The sequence below is a fragment of the Lissotriton vulgaris genome, chromosome 2_1 (assembly GCF_964263255.1).
Source record: "Lissotriton vulgaris chromosome 2_1, aLisVul1.2, whole genome shotgun sequence".
Lineage (NCBI taxonomy): Eukaryota > Metazoa > Chordata > Amphibia > Caudata > Salamandridae > Lissotriton > Lissotriton vulgaris.
Window position 1 is genome coordinate 748,584,520 of NC_141687.1, and position 23,851 is coordinate 748,608,370.

The 23,851-nt window shown below is 48.5% G+C and overlaps 1 protein-coding gene across 1 annotated transcript in view; it reads right to left on the minus strand.

The window, feature by feature from the left end:
- The window catches only part of PIK3C2A (phosphatidylinositol-4-phosphate 3-kinase catalytic subunit type 2 alpha), a 553,726-nt gene extending 544,886 nt beyond the window's left edge, over positions 1-8,840 (minus strand). The window contains exons 1-2 of the mRNA XM_086954142.1: positions 8,803-8,840; positions 8,568-8,693 (exon numbers count right to left, since the gene is read on the minus strand). Of these exons, the coding sequence (XP_086810268.1) occupies positions 8,568-8,693; positions 8,803-8,840 (164 nt within the window). The remainder of the gene's footprint in view (positions 1-8,567; positions 8,694-8,802) is intronic.
- Between the last annotated feature and the right edge of the window lie 15,011 nt (positions 8,841-23,851).

Genomic DNA, 23,851 nt, shown 5'->3' on the forward strand with positions numbered 1-23,851 from the left:
AGCAACAGCCTGGCTGGAGTAACGTTGATGCACCGGAACAGTCACAAGTAAATGCGCAGTTGGTACCCCAGCGACGGTGAGAAGGAGCAGACGGCTGGTGCGTTTGGCCGTGATCGCGCGCAGACTGCGTGGACGGTCTCCCGAGTGCAGCGGGCTAGAGGCTCTCAAGGCACCTCGTGAATCTCCCTGGCGCAAGGTGAGCAGACCTAGAAAATATGAGTGGTAGTGGGACACGTGCGGCGCAGCAAGGCAAGCTAGACACATTTGCTTGCATAAAAGACTTCCCTCCATTACCGGAACACAAGGAACAAGAGACCAGATCTAAAGAAGATGAGGGTGGCCCCAAAGTAACGCCAGAAGATATCATGGAAGCTCTCCATAAGGTACAGACAACGGTGGGTTACTTCTCAACGGATGTTACATTCCTTAGAGCAGACTTTCAAAAAATGTCTGCCAGAGTAAATGAGGTAGAGCACGTGATGACCAGCCTCTCCAAAGACTCCGCACTCCTGATTAAGAAGGTGACGCAGTTGGAGGCGGAAAACAAGCGCATATCGGAGAAGCTGGATGAACAGGAAGGACGCTCTCGACGGAACAAAGTTCGAATCACAGGAGTTCCTGAATTGGAAGGGGGCCCCACCATGGACCTATACATTGAAGATCTCATAAAAACACGCCTGCAGCCAAAGGGACTTTCAACCTTCTTTTTAGTGGAGCGGGCCCACAGAGTCCCAGGAGGCAGACCGATATCTGGGGCCCAACCGCGTCCAATATTGGCCCGTATTTTTAACTTTCGAAATAGGGACGCCATCCTACAGACGGCCAGAGTAGCGCCACCTGTCGGCATACAAAACTCTACAGTTTCCTTCTTCCCTGACTACACGGCAGCAGTTTCAACTCGCCGCAGAACTTTCCTGGAGGTCAAGAACATGCTGAGAACCCGATAATTTCCGTACTCCATGATCTTACCGTCACGGCTTCGAGTTGTCGCGGAGGGGAAAACCTGTTTTTTTTTTAAATGCCTGAGGAGGCCACAGACTGGCTGGAGGGATGGCGAACGACGGGTAAATCTGGAAGAGCGCCAAAAGAAAGAGGACGTCGGATGCAAACCGAAGATAAGGAGAATGGTGCGCAGGATGGGGCGGAAAGCAAGCAACTACAGAAGGAGGCTGGGGAATGAGCTCTAGGGCTGCGCTGGAAGGGTACCTACTGATAAAGCAAACCATGGCCGCTCCATATGCTACTATCAGCAAAACCACCTTGGCGTTCCAATGGCAAAAGACTCGCTGTTAATTCAGGACTCTGGGACGTGGGGATTGAAAGGTCTTCCTCGGACTTCCCACCCCGGTGCATGCAAGTACTGTTACAGTTTTGGGGTTCTAAGCACTCTGCTAAGTTGGGGAGGCGGGCAGTTCTGTGTCCGCAAGGCAGGGAGGAGTGATGGGGGGGGGGGGCAGGGATTTTTTGTACGATTTTTGTATTTAATGTAGATCATGGTTCTGACCGGGGCTGGTTATGTAACACTCACAAGATCGCAGACACAGTCCAGTAGCAATTCAAAACACTCCACATGTATCCCTAACTTGCTATGCCATGAAAATCGAAGACGGACTAAGGACTGACTCTGTGGGACACTCCAACACCACAACACCATTCCTCTCAATACTCACCTGGAACGTGCTTGGGCTAGGTGATAAAATCAAACGTGGCCTAGTCTTACAAAGCATCAGAAGGGAGGGCCCGGCAGTAGTGCTCCTGCAGGAAACACATCTTACAGGCACATCCACCAAAGCACTAGACAGATGGGGATATAAGATGATAGTGCACTCCGAATTTACGTCGAACTCCAGGGGAGTCAATCAATCAATCAATCAGTGACACTTATAGAGCGCGCTACATACCCGTAGGGTCTCAAGGCGCTGGGGGGGGGGGGGGGGGGGGGGGGTGCCGCTACTGCTCGAACAGCCAGGTCTTCAGCTTCTTCCTGAAGGAGAGGTGGTCTTGGGTCAGGCGCAGGTCGGACGGGAGGGAGTTCCAGGTCTTGGCGGCTAGGTAGGAGAAGGACCTTCCTCCTGTAGTCGCTCTTCGTATGCGGGGGACGGCGGCGAGGGCGTGGTTGGCTGATCGGAGGTGGCGTTTGGGAGCGTAGAAGTTGACTCGGCTGTTGAGGTAGCTCGGGCCTTGGTCGTGTAGGGCTTTGTGTGCGTGGGTGAGGAGGCGGAAGGTGATTCTCTTGTTGACGGGGAGCCAGTGAAGGTCTCTCAGATGTCCGGAGATGTGGCTGGATCGTGGGATGTCGAGGATGAGTCTGGCTGAGGCGTTTTGGATCCGCTGGAGTCTCTTCTGGAGCTTGGCGGTGGTACCGGCGTAGAGGGCGTTACCGTAGTCCAGTCGGCTGGTGACGAGGGCCTGGGTGACGGTCTTCCTGGTCTCTGTGGGGATCCACCAGAAGATCTTCCGTAGCATGCGTAGGATGTTGAAGCACGCCGAGGAGACGTTGTTGACTTGCCTGGTCATGGAGAGGGAGGAGTCCAGGATGAAGCCCAGGTTTCGTGCATGGTCTGTCGGTTTGGGTGCGGTGCCCAGGGCGGGAGGCCACCAGGAGTCGTCCCAGGCGGAGGGGTGAGGAGCCCAGGATGAGGACCTCCGTCTTGTCCGAGTTCAGTTTCAGGCGGCTGGTCGTCATCCACTCGGCTACCTCTTTCATCCCTTCGTGCAGGTTGGCTCTGGCGGCGGCGGGGTCGTTGGTCAGGGAGAGGATCAGCTGGGTGTCGTCGGCGTAGGAGATTATGCTGAGGTTGTGTTTGCGTACGATGGCCGCGAGGGGACTCATGTAGACGTTGAAGAGGGTGGGGCTCAGGGATGATCCTTGGGGGACGCCGCAGATGACTTCGGAGGCCTCTGACTTGTACGGTGGTAGGCGGACTCTCTGTGTTCTTCCGTCGAGGAAGGAGATGATCCATTCCAGCGCCTTGTCCTGGATTCCGATGTTGCTGAGGCGCCGTACTAGGGTGCGGTGGCAGACCGTGTCGAATGCCGCGGAGAGGTCTAGGAGGATGAGGGCCGCTGTTTCTCCATTGTCCATCAGGGCTCGGATGTCATCGGTGGCGGCGATGAGGGCGGTCTCGGTGCTGTGTTTGGCTCGGAAGCCGGACTGTGAGGGGTCGAGGGATCCGTTCGTCTCGAGGAAGGCGGCCATCTGCTTGTTGACGGTCTTCTCGATGACTTTGGCTGGAAACGGGAGAAGCGAGATGGGGCGGTAATTCTTGAGGTCGGTGGGGTCCGCTGTTGGTTTCTTGAGTAGAGCGCTGAGTTCGGCGTGTTTCCAGCTCTCAGGGAAGATGGCGGTGTCGAAGGCGGTGTTGATGATGTCTCGCAGGTGGGGTGCGATGACAGCGTCGGCCCTGTTGAAGACGTGGTGAGGGCAGGGGTCGGTCGGTGATCCGGAGTGGATGGAGTTCATCGTGCGGATGGTGTCTTCGGTGCTGATCGGGGTCCAGGCGTGGAGGGTGGTGGTGGGGGGGGGGGGGGGGTGGTTGGTCGGTCATGGTGTGCGTTGGTTGGTTGTTGAAACTGCTGTGTATGTCCGTGATCTTGTTGTGGAAGTATGAGGCGAGGGAGTTGCAGAGGTCTTGCGATGGGGTGATGTCGTTGTTTCCTGCGCTGGGGTTGGAAAGCTCTTTCACGATGTTGAAGAGTTCCTTGCAGTTGTGTGCGTTGTTGTCCAACCGGTCCTTGAATGCTGTTTTCTTGGCGGCGCGGATCAGCTGGTGGTGTTTCCGGGTGGCAAGTAGGTATATTAGTGAAGTAACAATGCCCTCTGATAATAAACGAGGTTAGGTCTGATGGCTCAGGGCGATGTGCTGCCATACACGCACAATGGGAGGGAAGACCCCTTAATATAGTTTCAGTTTATATTCCTCCAGCACTGCATGCGGTGGCCTTTCCGGAGCTGAGTGCATTTTTGCTTATACTCCCGGGAGGGGAACTGCTCCTGGGTGGGGACTTTAATGCGATCATCCAGGATGCTATAGATAGATTCCCACATAGGGCGGATGCTGCTGGCCCATCCAGACTTTCCAGTTTCCTGGAGGCAATGGGAATGGTTGATATGTGGAGAAGACACCACCCTGTTGAACGTCAGTACACATATTATTGTAATGTGCATAATACTCTCACAAGGATAGATTACTTTATAGGCTCGTTAGATAGCCTCCAACAGATCGACATAATAGAAATTAGACTGCGGGGTATCTCTGACCACTCCCCACTTTTGCTCAGATACCCCTGTCATCGACAGAAGCGACTCCGGACATACCCGATACGCCCCGGTTATCTTCAAATTCGGAAGATCGGGAGAGAACTCCGCAAGACTACAAAATAATACTTTCAGGACAATGTGGGCTCGGTTGTTTCACCGGTCACTCTCTGGGAAGCGTTTAAGACAGTCCTTAGAGGACAGGCCATAGCTTCCATCACTGCTCACAAACGTGAAGGACAGCTGGAACTGCAGACATTAGAGACTGCATTGGCAGCTGCTGACTCAGGACACACTATAGACCCAACCCCTGAAGCCACACACCAGTTGCATATTGCACAACAGCGCCACAAGGCACACCTGACAGAACTAACTAGACAGCAATTGGCACACACGCACCGCAAAATATATGAGGTCAGCTACAAAGCAGGGAAATTGCTGGCATGGCTGGACAAAAAGGAATCAAAGGATAGATGGATATCACAGATCGCCACGGGGGAGGGGCAACCCTTGACTGACCCACAAAGTATAGTGCGAGAACTGGCACACCACTTCCAGACGATATACTCATCAAACTCTGCAACAGATGTCGATGAAGCGCTGACCTATATCAAGGGCGTGGCCATGCCCACATTGACACCCAAAGAATCGCAGGGATTAGAGGCTGACCTCATGGAAGAAGAAGAAGTAAAGACAGCTATCAGGGCACTCCAATCAGGCAAAGCGATAGGTCCCAATGGTATACCTATTGAATTTTACAAAAAGATGTCAGACTACATAAAACCACATCTGCTACAAATGTACACAGAGTCTGCAGGTGGGAGAACTTCCACCAGACCAACGCACAGCCACCATAGTGGCGATCATAAAGCCGGGAAAGTCATCGGAAGACTGCGCATCATATAGGCCTATTTTTCTCATAAATGCAGATGCCAAAATCCTTGCAAAGGTGCTAGCGATCAGACTCACACCACACCCAACAAAGCTCATACACCTGGCAGAGGCACAGCGCTCAACCTACGAAGGTTGCACGGGGTGCTTGCTCGCTCTGCGTATCTAAAGAAGCCAGCAGTGGTGCTGTCTCTGGAAGCGCAAATGGCATACGATACAATACATTGGATATTTCTCTTTGCAGTACTCCGTCATTTGGGGTTTGGACTGAAATTCTGTTTTTGGGTTCAGTTGCTCTATACCAAACCGCTAGCGCATGTCGCTGCTAACGGTCACATCTCTGAGGACTTCTTACTGGAGAGAGGTACGCGTCAGGGCTGTCCTTTGTCACCACTACTATTTGCGCTAGTGCTGGAACCGCTGGCAGTGTGGTTGCAGTGGGACCCTCTGATAAAAGGCCTTAGATGGACCGCTATGTGGGAGGACCGTATGTCCCTCTATGCCAACGATATCCTGTTATATTTCACCCAACCCAGACATTCAATAATTAGTCTATTGGAAATATGTACAATTTATGGTCGGGCATCTGGATACACCCTTAACTGGTCCAAGTCTCTTTTGTATGTGCTACACGGCCCACCACCACGGCTCCCCAACAATTGCCCATTTACAATAGTAGACAGCACGTTTAAGTACCTAGGAGTTCACTTCACAGCAGACCCAGGGGAATTCTATAAAAACTATTTGCAACCTCCACTAGAGCGTCTCAAAAGACATAAATCACTGGGAAACATTGCCGCTGACGTTGTTGTGGAGGGCAGCTCTTTTTAAAATGATGGCCCTACCGCGATTCCTATATATTCTGGAAAATACACCATATCTAGTGACACTCTCCTACTTCAAGGCTATTGCTGCTCAAGTCTCCAGTCTACTGTGGGGCAATAAGTATTGCGCAAACCAAGGTGGTACGTAGTTGGTATGATGGTAGGATAACACTTCCAGACGTTAAACTTTATTATGGGGCAGCACAACTAAAAGTGGTGAATCAGTGGATGCACCTCACGCAGTCAGACCCGGCATTACAAGCAGATAGGGCGCAGTTGGGTGTGAGAGACATGTTGGCCCCCCTATATAATAAAAAATTAGCACAGACAAAGTTTGGCCTGCTGCGACACACCCTAGAGTTGTGGCACGCAGCTCAGACGAGATCAGGATGGCAGGGAGTGATAACCCGGCTTTCCTCGCTATGGGACTCAAAACGGTTAGGAAACCTCAGACACACTAAGGGCTTTGACCGTTGGGATGATATTGGGATATCAACGGTCAGAGATATGTTGCAGAAGGAAGACGTGGTAACCTTTGAAAGCTAAAAACTACAGTATTAACTGGCCCCTTCGGAATTGTTTAGATATACGCAGATATGACACGCTCTGGTGCGGGCGTTAACTGCTGGCTGTGAGGTCCCGGAGGCATCCCCAAGGGAAGATAGATTATTGACAGAATATATTCCGAAAAGAGCTACCTCTTTAACTTACTGTAAGCTTGTAAATAACTTCCCTAATCCAACGAGAACACTGAGGGAGAAGTGGGTGCATGACCTTGCAGACATCGATGACACAGAATGATAGGAAGCACTGGCGTCCCTAAGGGAGGTGGGTATCCCTTTGCGACTCCGACTGGTACAACTACGTAAACTACACCGCTCCTACTAAACCAGACACACCCTACATACGATAGTAAAAATTGCCCATCCCTATTGCCTGAGAGGCTGTGGGGAAGAAGGAACCTTTTTTCATACTATATGGGATTGTCCCGGAATAATGGATTATTGGACACAGGTGGTGAGAACGATCTCGCAGGTGGTGGAGGTGTCGCTGCTACCTGAGCCCAGGCGGTGCCTCTTAAACATATGGGAACCTAATGACCTTACACATTTGGGACAAAGCTGGGCTACCTTGGGCATGATGGTGGCAAAGAGAAATATAGCGCAGAAATGGGGGGGGCGCAGAGGTGCCAACCCTGGCGCAATGGAGTAAAGATATGGATGCAGCCATGATAGCTGAAAGGGCAGTATGCCGTAACAGAGGGTGCCCACAAAAGTGGGAAAAAGTGTGGGGTGCATGGAACAAATACAGAGGAGAAACTTGTGATCCTCTATCGGATTCTGAAGACAGTGACTCGGACTCAGAGGGGGATTGATATCTCCGGAAGCCAAAACAAAAGTTGGGGTTCAGGCATACCAAAACGCATATTTAGCAACATAACCGCAGACTATCAGGACTGGTTCTCAAATTCACTAATGATTACCATGCAGAAAATCTGCAAAAATCAAGCAAACATCTCTGCTACAACACTGATTTTCTGAAGAAAAAAAACATGCTTATAAAACTGAAAGTCAAGTAACTTCAAAGAAGAATCTATTCCTTCCAGTAGACAATTTAGAAACCCTATGTCACTACAGAAATCTGAAGTTTTCTTCAATTTCTTTTGGACAGAAATTAAGAATGTATGATAACAGTGCTATTTAACTCCTTCATTACCTGGTTGTGTGTGCAGTGCAAAGGTTTATGATTGCACTGCACAGACTTTGAGCAAACACATCTAGGACAATTCCATTAACATTATTGGTACCCGACTACAACTTACATACATAACATAATGGTGTTTTGGGAACCGTACTGGGAAGATTATTTAAAAAATAGGTGTGCGTGTATATACAGCACTGAGTGGCATGTAGAATTTTAAAATGTTGAATTTCCAATAGCAAGTGCTTTAATCAATCCACATATGTGGTATAACTCTTGTTCTCGCACATACAGGAATTATACGCTTTTTGGCAAACATCATAAACCCGTAATTTGTCCCCAATACATTTTTCAGGTCAAGCCTGTGGAAATTTACTGAGGTAAAGAGGTCTAGTAAATATTGGGAACTGTGGATCTTGGTGGGGAAGCGCCAAACTGTATGCACCCGATAAGGTTTGATCCCTGCAGTTAGATTTTATTGGGTGCAATAAATCTCGCACATAGCCCCAGAGCACTCTAATAGGAGTTAGAGTGGGTTATCCATTTAATGTTCGGATAAACTAACCCTCCTTATCTCTGTTTGCTGCTTATTTGCATTTTAAAATTGCATTACCATTTATTTGGTTACCACTGCTACCAGCAGTGGAAGATGCTAGGCTGTAAAAAGTAATTTGCCTACCACCAAAAGATTTCTGTAAATTGCAGACAGGAATAGGAGGGACAATGTGTGATCGAATACCAAACACAAAGTGTGAGAAATAGTACTGGAGAATGTATATTGACCTAATATTTTGGTGCAGGTTTCCAGATTATTAAATTTGCCATTCAGGTTTCAACTTTGTCTATGTAACAGTTTGCACATCAACAGCGAAAAAGAGTGAAGGAATTCTTACCAGTACAAATAGTGTGCTATCCGGATGTTTCCCAAGGCACGACTCAGAAGAAATCTTACTAATGCGTTGTTCAAGTATATTTCATACTTTAGTGCCTGATCAAAACAAACATGTGCAGTTAACTTACTGCGGAAAGGAAAGGATTAAGAAATACAGTATTGGAAAATAAAAACCAAAGTGACATGGGAAACAAAAAAAACCCTCAAGAAATATACATATATTACCATTAACTCACAGGCATGTCCTAAACACCGACTTTGAAACATCAGCCATTATTCACTTACTCAACGAGAGTGAGTGTGCGAGATCTGCTCTCAGCTCATCCTTTATCTACCACTCATTAAGGAAGAAAAGCAAGTAACATGTCACTAAGGAGGAGGGCCAGACAGAACTCATTTTACCAGGCAGCTTACAGGGCTTGTCACTGTAGACTTCTGCAATGAACTCATGGATGATTGGCGGACATATTGAAACATGAAACTTCAACACAGACTTAAAGTTTGAAACAGGGCACGGATCGGGAGTACATGCGGGTGGTCGGGGTCCACCCACTTTTTTCACAGGGTGAACGCTGTCCACCCTGCCAAGAATTTGACCCCACTGAATAATGTGCTCAACTCCTCCCGGTGGAATTTCCAAACACCGGGACACTTTCAGCAGCGCCTGCACATTGTCTGCTTTCCATCTGCAACAAGCAACAATGAGCAGGCGGGGATGGCATGGGGCTTTCTTATTTAAGATTCCTGCTGGGCCCATAAGAATGGCCGAATTTGAGGGGTTATCAGGCCACCTTTTGTTTGAGTCTCTTGGCTGGGAGCAGTCAGAAACCTTCCACCTGATGCAAATGAAGCGGATGGGAAATGAAGGCTCACACCCTGTTAGCACTTCACACCTAATTTATTTTTAGTTCAAAAAGCTTAATTGAAGCAAATAAGGAACAGGGTACAATAATATATTAACAGTCATAAAAGAAGTGCAGCAGGTATCAAAAAATGTATATGGTGAAGGAAAGGTGAAAACTTAATGTAGCAGATTTTATCAAAAAATAAAAACTAAGGTTGAGAGCAATTAAATAGTTATGTGCCATAACAGTTTAACATTTTAGGTTTTATAGGAAAGAAAGAAAAATAGAGGGAAAAAGAAAGAAAAGAGTATATGAAAAACAGAAAGTCAACATCCTTACCAAATATTTTAAATAAAGATATCCAATAATAAACAATATACAATCTCAGATCGCAAAATAATAGCAATCAAATAACAACATTGTAAAAAGGGTTTAACACTATACTCATGGCGGTTGAAAAACAAAAGGTATTGTCTTGCAGTAGAAGTTAAATAATTGGGAAGTGGAGACCAGAAGGCTTCTTTTCATAGGAGTTGCTGAAAGGTAGTTGCAGAGGCTCTATCAAGCCTATGATGGGAACAGAGAAGATTCCACCAAGCAGAAAAAGTGACTTTGGAAGCATCCTTTCAGTTGGAAGTGATAACCTCAAATGCAGTGATATATGAAAACAAGTCACATTTTTTTGACACCCCTGAGGAGGCAGCAGGCGAGAGTACTGCCCCAACCTTAAAACCCAGTATACCATCCTCCTGTCTCAATACAAAAAATCTATTTTGGCTACTAAGACGGCTTATTTCTCCACAACAATCCTGGCTGCCGAAAATCAGCCTAGAGAAATTTTCTCCATTGTTCATGACCTCGCCTACTCTGACAGAGCTACCCTCAAACCCTCCCCTTCCCAGGACTTGTGCGACTCCCTCAACACTTATTTTCTGGACAAAATCTCAAACATAAAAGCAAACATTTCCCCCCCCCCTTCCTTGTCGACCCCCAATGTCCGTCAGTCGGGGCACGCCTTGACTCCTTCCCCCTTCTGACAGAAGAGGCTTTTCTCTCCATCCTCCCTATGGTCAAATCAGGCTCCCCTCTAGACCCCTGTCCTGCCCACATCCTCAGGCACATCTACTCGGCTTGTGTGCAGCCCACTCTTAAATTTCTCAACAGTTCACTGTCCCAGGGCATTGTTATTCAACCTCTTAAAATCGGCCATCATTTTCCCCATCCTCAAAAAACTGGCGCTGACCCCTCCGCTCTTGTCAACTACCGCCCCATCTCATTACTGCCCTTTCTGGGGAAGGTATTGGAGCACCATGTGACCAGAACGCTCAGTACCTATGTGAAGGAGAACGGGGTGTTAGCCCCCCGTCAGGCTGGTTTCCGCCCTGCACACTCCACGGAGTCCGTGGTACTATCGGTCCTCGACAACCTCAGACAGGGCATGGACACTAACCACCCCCAGGCCCTGGCCCTCCTCGACCTCTCCGCCGCCTTTGATACGGTTGACTATTCCATCTTACTCTCTCGTGTCAGGGCGGCGGGGGTTGGAGGCTCGGCCTTGGTCTGGCTGTCCTCCTTCCTGAGGGACCGCACCCAGGCAGTCCGCCTGGGTGATTTCTCGGCAGACCTCCGGAAAGTACAATGTGGGGTTCCTCAAGGCTCCTCCCTTTCCCCTCTTTTATTTAACTAGTACATTGCCCCTCTCATTTTTGCCCTTCAGCAAATGGAGGTCTCCGTATATAACTATGCGGATGACCTTCAGCTTATTTTTACTTTGTCCCCATCCCCAGAGTCCATGGTTAAATTCCAGTCTGTTATGATCTTCATCCGGGACTGGATGAATTACAACCACCTGAAGTTAAACCCAGACAAAACTGAGCTGGTTTTGACAGGTGGTTGCTCCAGTCCCTGGACCTCTCTCTTCTGGCCCCCCTCCCTGGGCCCCCCCCCTTCTCCATCTTCCTCTGTGAAAACACTTGGGATTAAGCTGAACGACCAACTCACTTTACACTCCCAGGTCAGCCTAGTGGTGTCCTTTTCTTTTCTTTCACACCGCACCATCCGCAAAGTTTCCAATTTCTTTTCTTTCTCTGCCTTAAAACTCATTGTCCTGGCAATGGTAATCTCTCGCTTTATACTGTGGCATGCCGGCTTACAGCATGCGCCGATTACAGCTGGTCCAAAACCAGGCTGCCCGCCTGGTTCATAACCTGGCCAAATTCCACCACGTCACTCCGCTCCTCAAGTCCTTGCACTGGCTTCCCATCCGAGAGCGAGCTCAGTTCAAGATGGGATGTATCACTTTTCAGGCCCGGGTCGGCGCAGCCCCCGCTTTCATCTCCTCGGAAATCAAAGCCTACGCCCCCGTCAGGGAACTGCGCTCATCTTCCCAACAATTGTTGACAGTTCCCCGCTGAAGGCGAAAAAAGTGGGGGGGGGGCACGAAATTTTCCACACTCGCCCCTGCCTTTTGGAACTCTCTCCCCGCCCAACTCAGATCTTCCACTCAATATGCACACTTCCGAAAGGAGCTAAAAACTTTCCTTTTCTCACAAGCCTTCCCATTATAAACTGCCTTTTGCCTTGCTTCCCTCCTGATCTTCCTGTCCTTCTAGGTTCAGTACACCACAGCGCCATGAAACCGCCAGGTGAACGTGCGCTCTATAAATGCTTTAAACTCAAACTCAAACTCAGCAGAGTGGATGGAGGTGGCTCTGACACCGCCGAATACACAGGACCCGTTTGAAGAGGACCAAAGTGGGGGGCCTTCACATCAGGAGGATCACCAACGGACTGACACGGGAGAAGAACATGCGAAAGAGTCGGCGGCACGCAGTGGGTCAATGTCGGAGCAATCCGGAAAGAAGGCGAAGGTGGTCCAGCTGACGAAGGCTGCGCCGGCCGCACACGACACAAGAGGCAAATCGGCCCTGGGAAGCAACTCGGACACACCCACGGAGGTGTCGGGCTCTGCGGATAGCTTACAGCTCTTTCCCAAAATCACGGCACAAGTGGCAAACAAATTCTGAGTGTGTCTTCAGAAGACTCCAGTTGGTAATGTATGAGATTCACGCAGGGGCAAGAGTGAGTTGACAGGGAATGGGGACACTCTAGCTTAGGGCACGCAGTAGTACCACCGACTGGTCCTGGGCAGGTGTACGTGGACACCACCCCCCCAACGTATAGACATGTTCTGGTTTAACTCTTGCCCACGTTGGGCAATAAGGTTTGGACATCAGGCTTTTTCACTTGGGAACCTTAAAGTTAGGGGGTTACACGTTTTGAAGGGACTTGGATCATTGCACACATTACACAAGGCCTTACTGGCACAAAGCCTGATGGACACACCTATCACAGACAGAAATGGGGACTCTTAACACCTACAAACTATGCACCTGGATTGTAAGGGGTATGGGGTCCATCCACAAGAGACAGACTTTTGGCACAGCTTAACCGGAGAAATGTCATGATAGTTTGCCTCCAGGAAACTCATCTGAACAGTGCGGAGAGCGTAAAACTGCTCAAAAAATGGAAGGGACAGCTGTTTGCTACCTCTTATTCTGTGTTCTCAAGAGGGGCGGCTATATGGTTCAGGAACTCAGTGCCATTTAAGATAGTGGAAAAGAGACTGGACATAGAGGGTAGATACGTATTTGTCCGTGGATTGCTGGATGGTTCCCCTGTTGTGATTGGCAGTGTGTATGCGCCGAACTCAGGCCAATCATATTTTTTAACTAGCATAAATGGAGTGTTGGCAGACTGAGCAGAATACCAGTGGATTATAGGTGGGGATTTTAATGCAGTCTTGGATATATCACTAGACAGGTCGCACCCACCTCTACAAGCCACTGAAAGTAGGAGGCAGGCGGACGCCCTTGCGCAGTGGGCAGAGGGATGGGACTTAGCTGACATATGGCGCTGCAAACACTTGTTAAACAGAGAATACTCTTTCTACTCCCCGCCCCAGGCTACGCACTAGGATAGACCGAGTCTTCTGTGCCAAACCATTGCTAGGGGAGGTTACCACAGCGGAACATATGGGTAAGACCCTCTCCGACCATAACCCAGTGGAAGTCACATTGCAGTGGGGTAGAGTCCCGACGCCTATACCGACATGGCGCATACCCACGGAATTACTGGAAGACACTGTCTTTAAGAAATCGCTTGCAGATGCTATTACAAATTACTTCAGCACAAACACTGGTACTGCTAGCTCCCGGCAAGTAGAATGGGACGCCTTTAAGGTGTCAATCAGAGGAGAGGCGATGGGCACACGAGTGGGCATGAGACTTAATGTATTAGAAAGGCTCCGGGAGGTGGAGGGCCGCCTGGCCATGCTGGAAAGTGAGGCTGCAGGAACAAACGTGCCCTTCACGCCATTACAGGAGGCGCACATACAACACGCTGAACTCCTGGAGGAGCTGCGTGTGCTAGGTTATAGGGAGTACATATGCAGGCAACACGCACAGGCAGAAAGATCGGGTCCCTTACTGGCCCGTATAGTGCGAGATGTCCCAGCACACATGCCCATACTAGAGGTTACTGACCAAGGGGGATCCCCAGCCACGACACAAATAGACATTAACACTGCCTTTAGGGACTATTATGAGACGCTGTATGGCCCACACCGACAGCTTTCCGAAACGGCTTTCGAGGAGTTTATGTCAGGGCTCGAATTGCCAAGACTTGAGGACCACCAAGGGGAGGACCTGACACGCCCTATCACAGTTGCAGAGGTTCGGCAGGCCATACGCACGCTCCCTCGGAATAAAACCCCTGGGACTGACGGCCTCCCAGCCGAGTTCTATGGGGCCTATATCGACCTCCTTGCCCCACGCCTACATATAGTGTACCAAGAAGCGCTGCAAACACAGAGACTGCCACGGTCGTCCCTACAGGCGCTGATAGTCTCACTTCTGAAACCGGGTAGGGACGGAATGCACTTAGCCAACTACAGACCCCTGTCCTTACTAAATATGGATTATAAAATACTGAGCAAGATCCTAGCGACGAGTCTGGCACAACACATCCCACAACTAATACACCCAGACCAGTGCGGATTCGTACCTGGCAGGAGTACGGCCATGAGCCTGCGGAGGCTCAGCCAACTCATGCTATGCGAACAGGCGCGAGAAGGGACGGAGGGCTGCATTTCTCAAGACCTGAAGCAGGCATTTGACCCCCTTTGATGGGACTTAATGTTTGCGACGTTTGCAAAGTTTGGGATACCACCCGAGTATGTTGCCTGGGTCAAACTGTTGTATACCCAACCGACAGCCCGGGTACGCAATAGGTGCATATCGGCACAACTGAACATAGCGAAGGGGACCAGACAAGGATGCCCGCTGTCCCCGCTCTTGTTTATACTGGCGCTTGAGCCTTTACTCTGTAAACTTCGTAGATTGGCACACCATCGGGGAATAGATAGAGCCGGAACAGTTGATGTGGTGTCGGCATATGAAGACGATATCATTCTATACTTACGGGACCTGAGGGGGGACCTGGGTCCCATCCCCGAAATCTTCGAGGACTTCCGTGCATTGTCGGGTCTCACCATTAGCGAGCCTAAGTCTTATGGGTTCTGCTGCAGGGCCGCTGGAGCGACTACCCAACTGTCCTTTGCGCCTCACAATTTTCAGGTGGCGGAGACAACCTTCCGGTACCTGGGGATACAGATATATAGAGGGGCGAAGGATATGATAGATGGAAACCTGGGAAGGGCGACCACAGCGCTGAAATCACAGGTACAATTCTGGACCGCCTTGCCATTGTCAGTGGCGGGCAGAGTGGCCATCTCTAAGATGGTAGTGCTACCCCGCCTAATTTACTACTTCACGAGCATGCCATTCATGGACCCTGCTATAATGTTCAAGATGTTAAATACAATCCTAACGGAATTAGTGTGGGGAGCGGGACGGAGACGTGTCAGCCTGTCCAAACTGCAGCTCACCACTGCGACGGGCGGTATGGGGGTCCCGGACTTCCAGGCATACAACTATGCTTGTCAACTACAGTGGCTGGCCTACTGGCTGGCAGGGCGCAACCTGCACGAAATTGGCATGTCAGAGGCGGACTGGTCAAGAGGGAGCATCCACACCCTGTTACTACCTAGGTCGGAGGTTCCTAGATCGACGCCCCCCCTGCTTCGACTCGCGATTACCTACTGGAGGAAGGCGGTGAAGTACACGTCCCCTGCGTCCTCCTATGCCCCCACAATACCTCTGCTGGGATCGGGACCGCACTTGAACCAAACACTCGCTACATGGCATGAGGCGGGCGTGACACAGGTGGGAGATCTGTTTGCAGATGGCCAAGTAATGTCTTTTGAAGACTTTCGTGTCACGCACCAGACCCCGGGAGGAATGTTTCTCTTACATGCTGAGGTGCGTCGATACATAGCGAAGACATGGACACCAGACGGGGTGGAGCCACTTACGAACCCGCAGCTCACAATGCAGTACTTCATGGGATCGGGCAGCCACCTGACAAAATGGATAACGAATGGTATAAGAGCGGGGAGGGCGACCTCGTTACAGCCTCTGCGAGAAAAATGAGAAGAAGATATAGGGAGACCGGTAAGGGACAAGGAATGGGGGCGAATCCTCAAATTCCCGAAGAAAGTGTCCAGGAACCCGAAATTTAAATTCATTCAACTTATGGTCCTGCATAGGGCGTACCTAACACCCCACCGCTTACACACAATGTTCCCCAACACAGCTAACACTTGCCCCCGATGCAGTGCGGATGATGTGCGATTAAAACATATGATTTGGGACTGCCCAAAACTAGGGTACTACTGGAAGACGATCCAGGAGGCTCTATTTAAATTGGCTCCTTCAAAGCCATACACCACTATAGAATATGCCATATTAGGGCTGGGGCCTATGGAGCGTAAAAAAAGCGTAGCTACACGATTTACTGATCTAGCTCTGCAGCTTGCGAAACGCACAATAACAATGCGCTGGAAGTCGGCTAGGCCGCCGGACCCTGAGGTATCGAGAGCAGAAGTGGTGCGTTGGGGAAAGGCAGAGGGCGAGACATTGAGGCGCGAAGAGCGTAGGGGACTCAGGAAGACCCTAATGTCCCTGGATTGGAATACTACACTTGGGGCTTTCGAGGCGGGTGGGGACATTGCATCTGATTCATCATCTACTCCCGGTTAGGATGTACAGTGTTATGCTCGAAATGCATGAAGCTTCCCCTACAGTTGGCGCCGTCTTACACTCCGATGGGAGAGACCAGTTTTAGGTGCAGAGAACGGAGATCTTATGCATACCATGCTGTACATAGTCCCCGAAAGGTCTGTGTTGAGTCAATAACTGTGAATCAGCTGTGTTAAGTAGAGTCATGTACTGCAACTATCGAATGTGATTAAAAAAAAGTGCCGGGGGAGGGAGGGTAGGGGTTGGGGAGTTTAGTATGAAATAGTTGGAATATATAAAAAGAAAATGTCTGATCATTGCATTAAACACTATTGATATGTGGGGACACCACGATGTGAAACTTTTAACTATGTCGGCTATACTGTATTGGTCCTTACCTACTTTACTAATAAAAAGATTTTCCCAAAAAAAAAGAACCTCAAATGCAGTGGCAAGTAACAGATCCACAAAGGAGCCCATGCTGAGAGCACCAAACCAGTGCATGGAATTACTACCCAAAATTATGTAGTAGATATCAAAGGGAAAGTTGATGGAGCAAATGGAGGTAATTAATTTACATATATCTGTCCAGAAAAGGGAAATGTTAGGGCAGAGGAAAAAAGAGTAAGCATGTGCCAGGAATGTTTTTACAGGACCAACAGTTGGGGGATAGGTCAGAACTGAACTTTGTAATAGATAATGTGGTTAAAAATAACCTTTGATAAAAATAATAAAGAGTTTGAGTGGTATAAGCATTGCAGGAAGTGTGATGTATACGTGTCCAAATCGAGTTCCAGGTGTGTATATGGAGAGTACGTTGCAAATCAGATTCCCATAAAATTTCAGTTTTACTCTTGGGGCGAGTGGGAAGAGAGAACTTCACACATACTTTAAAGAGGCAGCTTTTCACTTGGTTGAGTCGGTTTAGGAGATATGCATACACCGTAAGAATGTGAGATGTGTTGGTCTTTCCCAGTATTTACACAAAGCAAACTGGATTTATATAGAGCTTACTTCCCTTGAAGAGGCATTGAAAAAATGTAAGTACCACTATTTTTTTCGTACAGCCCTACTCATTCCAATGCAGGGTGTCGGAGCGCTTTACATCAACACATGCATATGAAATAAAATATTAGGTAAAATAAATTATATAAGTTTGTAAATGAATGTACAGAATATGGCACATAAAACTGGGGGTTTGCAAGGTGTAGAAGTCACATATCATCTTCCAAAGCTCACAGTGCTATTTATCCTCGCAATGCACTCAAACATAAACATGACAGACCTGTTAAACATATATATGAGGGCTTTAGATCTGATGTCACTTCTTGTGATACTACTTCACGTAAAGTTGTGGCTTGTGATGCCACTTTCTATGATGTCAATTCCTGTGATGTCAGGTGCCCCATAATATCATGCGCGGTGATGTTGCGTGCCGTGATGTCACTTGCATACTGACTAACTAGGGGGCCTATTAGAATGGCGGACGGACCTGCGTCCGTCCGCCACCCCAGAGGAGGAGGGACCGTCCGCAGGGGCAGCGGCAGTCCCTCCGTGCGAATTAGGATGTGACCGCCACCCTGGCGGTCACATTCTGTATTTTTAACATTGCGGCGGGTGCTGCTTGAAGCAGCACACGCCGCAATGTTAAAAAATGCATGTTTACCTTTGCATGCACGAAGCGACAGGCACCGCGTGGTGCCTGCCACTACGTGCACGCAAAGGCAGGGGGGTACCATAGGTACCCCCCATGTGCAGCTCCCACTCTCCCCCCCCCCTTCACCCCTAGGGGCCCGCAACGGGCTCCCAAAGAAAACACTGTATGCCTTTCCACGGCAGAAATGCCGCCATGGAAAGGCATAGGAGCGCCGCCATCCTAATATGGCTGGCGGTGTCTGATAGACACCGCCAGCCATGTTAGAGCTTTTCCGCCGCTGTCAGAAGGCGACCGCGGAGGAAAAGCGGCGGACGGAAAAAAGATGCCCCAGCCATCCTAATCTGGCGGGGGGTCTTTTCTTAGTCCGCAGCGGTTAATCCGGATGCAGATTATCCGCTATCATAATCGGCCCCTAGGTTAGTCCCAACCACTTCGGATTTTTAGGACTTGTGCCGTAATTGAAATATGAGACTATCTGATGCTAGCAGCAGGGGCCGGACTACATACCCCAGAAAGCCTTGCCTCCAAGTAGAGGCAGAAGGCACCAAGCAGCATGCCAGTCGGGAGCTTGGAAATGAGCATTTTTAACTAGCAGCGCAGAACGCTAGCAGCAGGGTCCAGACTACATACCCAGAGAGCCTTGCCTACAGGAAGAGGCGGGAGACACCAAGCAACGCTCCAGTTTAATAGGAGGTGGGAGACACAAAGCAGTTTGCCGAGGGGTGCCCCCCCCCCCCCCGAACAGCCAGGTTTTCAGGCTCTTTCGGAAACCCAGTAGGGTGTCGATCTGTCTGATGTTCTGGGGAAGCTCGTTCCACAGCCTAGAGGCAGAGGTACAGAACGCTCTGCCTCCCATCCTCGTTCTCCTGATCCTGGTAGTAGCTGCCAGACTCTGGCTAGCAGAGCGCAGGGACCTGGAAGGACTATACCAGGAGAGCCTTTCCTGTAGAGGGATAGGTCCTGTGTTGTGCAAGGCTCTGTACACGATACATAGGGACTTGAAGGCAACTCTACTCCCGATTGGCAACCAGTGTAGATCTCTTAGCGCCGACGTAGTGGAAGAACTGCAAGGTCTTTTGAGTGCCAGCTTGGCCGCTATAGACTGGACCCTCTGGAGCCCCTGTAGGATATATAGGGGGGCCCCTAGATATAAAGAGTTACAATAGTCCAGTCTGGCCAGAATCACACTCCTAACTACTAGTGGTCTAGATTCGTTAGGCAGGAGGGGCAGAATCTGTCTGAGTGCCTTCAACAATCCATAACAGACACTGATGGTTTTATTGGTCTGAGAGGTCATTTGGAGATCCGCATCAAACAGTACCCCTAGATTGCGCACGGTCTTAACTGGGATGCAAGGTTCTGCTCCCGGCGCGAGCCTAATCTCATGGGAGGGTTGTTGACTCGGCTTGGCTGACGAACAGTAGACAACCTCTGTCTTCCCCTCATTAAATTGAAGGGAGTTTATTGTCAACCACCTGGACACCTTGTTCATGCAGTTCTGGAAGGTCTCCATGGTCACCGCCTGTCTTCCTTCTAAGGAGAACACCAATTGTGTGTCATCGGCGTAGTTTATCAGATCTATGCCGAAGGATTTGATCATGGGGATCAGGGGCTGCAGATAAAGATTAAAAAGAATAGGGCTGATCGAGGCAAATCACACCATATCCCATAGCAGCACTAAAATTGGGCCAGGAATCTTTCATTAATGCAAGTACTGTACTCAAGGGCAATGTTGGGGCCCTGCATTCACTTCTATTGGTCACTTTGGAACGTTTGTTACAGGCTATGGAGTGGAGGTTGGTCAAGGCCTTAGGGGCTATTACGGATAGACTCACTGCGTTGGAGGCATTGGAAGCTAGGAGAAACAGAATATTTTAGCCTCCGCAATCACACACAATTATAATGAGCTTAAGAATGAATTTCAATCTTCTGCTGAAATTGTCCAGGCCACAGCAGACGCCCTCCCTGAGTAACTTAGGACCAGGTCAGTCTTGTCCAATATAGTTTCAGTTGAATGGGCCACCTCAGTTAAGTGCAACACCCCTTCCTCCTATTACTAGACCAGAGTCATGCAAAGGCATGTAACTTTCACCCCCCAGCGGCCTGTAGGATATAGTGACCTATTCATGAGTAAAGGTGGTAACTTTGGACCTGCCCCCTCAAGCAATACTTTTCATTGCAGTTTTAATTAATATTCCCAAACTAGTCGTAAAGTCCGGAGCAATTGCGAAATAAAGTTGTGCACTGGCTGGGTCATCAAAGGGCCATTGTCGACTCACTGTTTACAGGAATCCGCATGGTTCAAGGAGTAGGGTGGGTGGGCAAGGATGCAAAAACTTGCAGTGGAGATTATATTGTGATCAATTTTAGTTCAGCTAGTTTTACTAAATCGTTTACCTCCATGCAGAATCGAAAAACATCATTTCCCATTGGCACTGAGGTAGTCCCCCTAGGCCTTTTTTTCTTTAATAAGGCTCATGCTGCTCCATTAACACCAGGAGAGGTTGGAGGTCTCAGAGTCCAGGGACTGGAAGCGATCGTTACATCTTAGCAGCCGCTTTTCCCTGCTAGCCTCGGAGGACAGTGTAGATTGACAGGAGAGGAACAACACACTGCTCACCAGTAATTCTTAACTAAATTCTGGGATACAGGAAGGTATCTCCACCCTGACGAGGGTGAAAACCTGGCACTGTAGCGTTCGCTTGGCAAGGGAGGAAGCAGTCAATTTACCAGGCTGAAGAGGGGTTGAGTTGTGAAAATAATTATCTCTAGGTATGGTGTTGGAAAATAGCTGGCATAGTAAGTTGTCTACCTCTATGTGGCAAGAGTTTGGGGTAAACTTTAATAGCCTATGTTTTCAAGAAGCCTGGTCATTGCATCCAGATCACATGTTGGAATATTACTTACACCTGCCAACATCTCTGTTCCAAGCAGGAAGCCCAATGGGGATCTCTCCTTTTACATATCCTTTCTGCTTAAAGCTAAGGTGTGTGTGTGTAGGATGGGTGATCCTTTTTTCCAGTTAATCTAACTGGAGTTGAACGATGGCATGAGATTAGTAATAGTCAATTGGTTTAATAATGTGCTTAATGTAGGTATAATGTCCTGGCTTGTGATGGGCCTAAATGGTCTTGTGTGGTTTTCAAAGAAACAGGGTTAGGCTTAGGTGGGACAGAGTTTGCTCGGATGCCTTTCTTACCATCTTCGTGCAAAGTCACCTGGCAGACTTTAATGTTTGCCTAGATCAGGAAGGTGACACTGTAGACATTAAGAGAGCTTTTATTAAGTTGATTTATCACTTAGTAATGCTTTACAGAGATCTCTAAATCAAGAGCAGAAATCTCCTCATGGGTGGTTTAGCCAGCATTGCACCACTGCATATAAAAATATAATTGCCGTAACAAAAAGACATCCTAAATCCAGAATAGATATTGCCAAGTGCAGGAAGGAGTATAAAATGGTGCAAGGAAGAGAGAACTCCAGACTCAAGCCTGAGAAGGGCTAGAGGAAGCTGCTCAGACCAATAATATATGTTTTGGCAGATTATAAATCAGCCACTCCTGAAGGGGAAGCCTGATCCTTGTCAGAAAGCTGCTATCCCAGATTCAGATTGGGTGGCCTCATTCAGTAAGATCTGCATGCCTCAGTACACATGGGACAAAAGGGCTAAAGTTACCTCAATGGCCCTTGTGGATCACAGTTCATTTATTACCACGGTGGAGGAGGTGAGGCTCGCTATTGTTAGTAGTGCTAGTCGAAAGATGGAGTTCCTCTTCATCTGTACAAGACTAATGTTGATTTGTGGGCTCCTTGGTTGACTAATGTTCTTCGGGCAACCGGAGTTGAGGGTAACATTCCTACCTTGTTCAGCTCTTTAATTGTACCAGTTTTTAAAAAGGGGAATAGGGCGGATGTCTCGTGTTACCGTCCCATATCACTGCTCGACTTATTGTTAAAGGTTTTGGGACCTGTGGTTTTGGCCCCTCTGGAAGATTGAGCAAAACAAAAGGGTATCCTTTCTGATCTTCAGTTTGGTTTTCACCAAGGTATGGGTAAAGAGGACCAGTACCTTAACTTGGCGCTACTCACTGGTAAATATACAGTTGTTAAGGGGAGACATCTGCATCTGGGTTTCATAGATCTGTCCAACACCTTAGATCGCGTCTCCCATAAGAAATTATGGGCGATCCTGGAAGAGCAAGGCATGGACAGTTCCATGATTAATCTTTTAAAGGACATCTATAGGGATTCCTCTGCATCTGTTGTGTTTGGGTTTCAGGACAACGTTCTATTGCCTTCAGGACTGGCAGAGCCCGAAAGACAGTGGGGTGTCATTGCCTCCTTTCTTTTTACCCTTTATACTAACCATCTCAAAAGGGTATGGTTGCAGGGACATGCCCCATACTGGTCTTCGCGCAAGACCGGCGCTATTATACGCCAATGGCACCGTCCTGATGGGTCGTACCCCGAGGGCTTTACAGGACCTTTTGGACAAATTTGAAATGTTCATGGCTGCCCTTGATTTACATGTTAACAGGACTAAAACCCATGTCATGATTTATGGCAGTAAGAGAGGTAAGCCCCCCAGTTTATTTTGGAAAGGGAATTAACACCTGCTCTAATTTTTCTTATCATGGAGTCATATTTATTGACGAGGGCTAATGGAAACCCCAAATGACTGGACATGGTATCCAGATCTGTTAGTGCAATACTCGGCTTTGCCTCCAAACTTAGGCAAAAACCTATCAACCATATGATTTCCATCTATATGGCTAACTGCTTATCGGCTGCCATATATGGTGCTGGGATATGGGGGCATGAGAATGTGGAGGTGCTTCGAGTTGAGAATTAATTTCTGAATAGACTTTTTCTATTATCGCGGAGCAATCCTGCATGCATCTGCCATATTGAAACAGGGCTTCACTATTTAAAAGACATTTTATCCATACGTTCACTCATGTTGTGGCTACAGGTATAAACAAACGCGGCCTTGACCTTAAATAGGGATCTAATCAGGGACTGTTTGGCCTTGTTTCACTTGATTAAAAATCTGTGGATTAAGAGCATTAAGGATATCACCCATAAACTTAATGGGAGGGAACTATTTGAAGAGACGGGCAGATTGGAAGCGCTGAGCAAGTGTCAGTTTAGAGATCTGTGAATTACTCAGCTTGACGAGGAGTGGCATCAAGGGACGCAGCCTTAGTCCTCAGCTCGGGCATACATGAGACTTCATCCTAGTCCCCGAATGCAACCATTTATGTTGAAGGTGAAGGATCATCATACGAGTTTCCTCCCTGTGAGGTTTTCTTTAAATCATTGGGCTATCACTCTATGCCCATGCACTTGTGATGCTATTACTACTCAGACTACCCTGCACCTTACGTTCTTTTGCCATTTTTATGCATAGGGAAGGGTTCAATTTATCAAGTCTATCTTGCAGAAGCACTATTTTTTTACAGCAGCTTGAAAGGGAAGATATCTTCTTAGTTTCCACTTTTTTAATAATGGGAGGTAAGGGTCAGGCTGCAGCTTGACTCCTAGTCAATCCATCAATCAATCATTTGTAAAGAGCACTACATACGCGCAAGGGTCTCAAGGCGCTAGTCAGGGATAATATAGTATGAATGTAGTTTGTAATTTT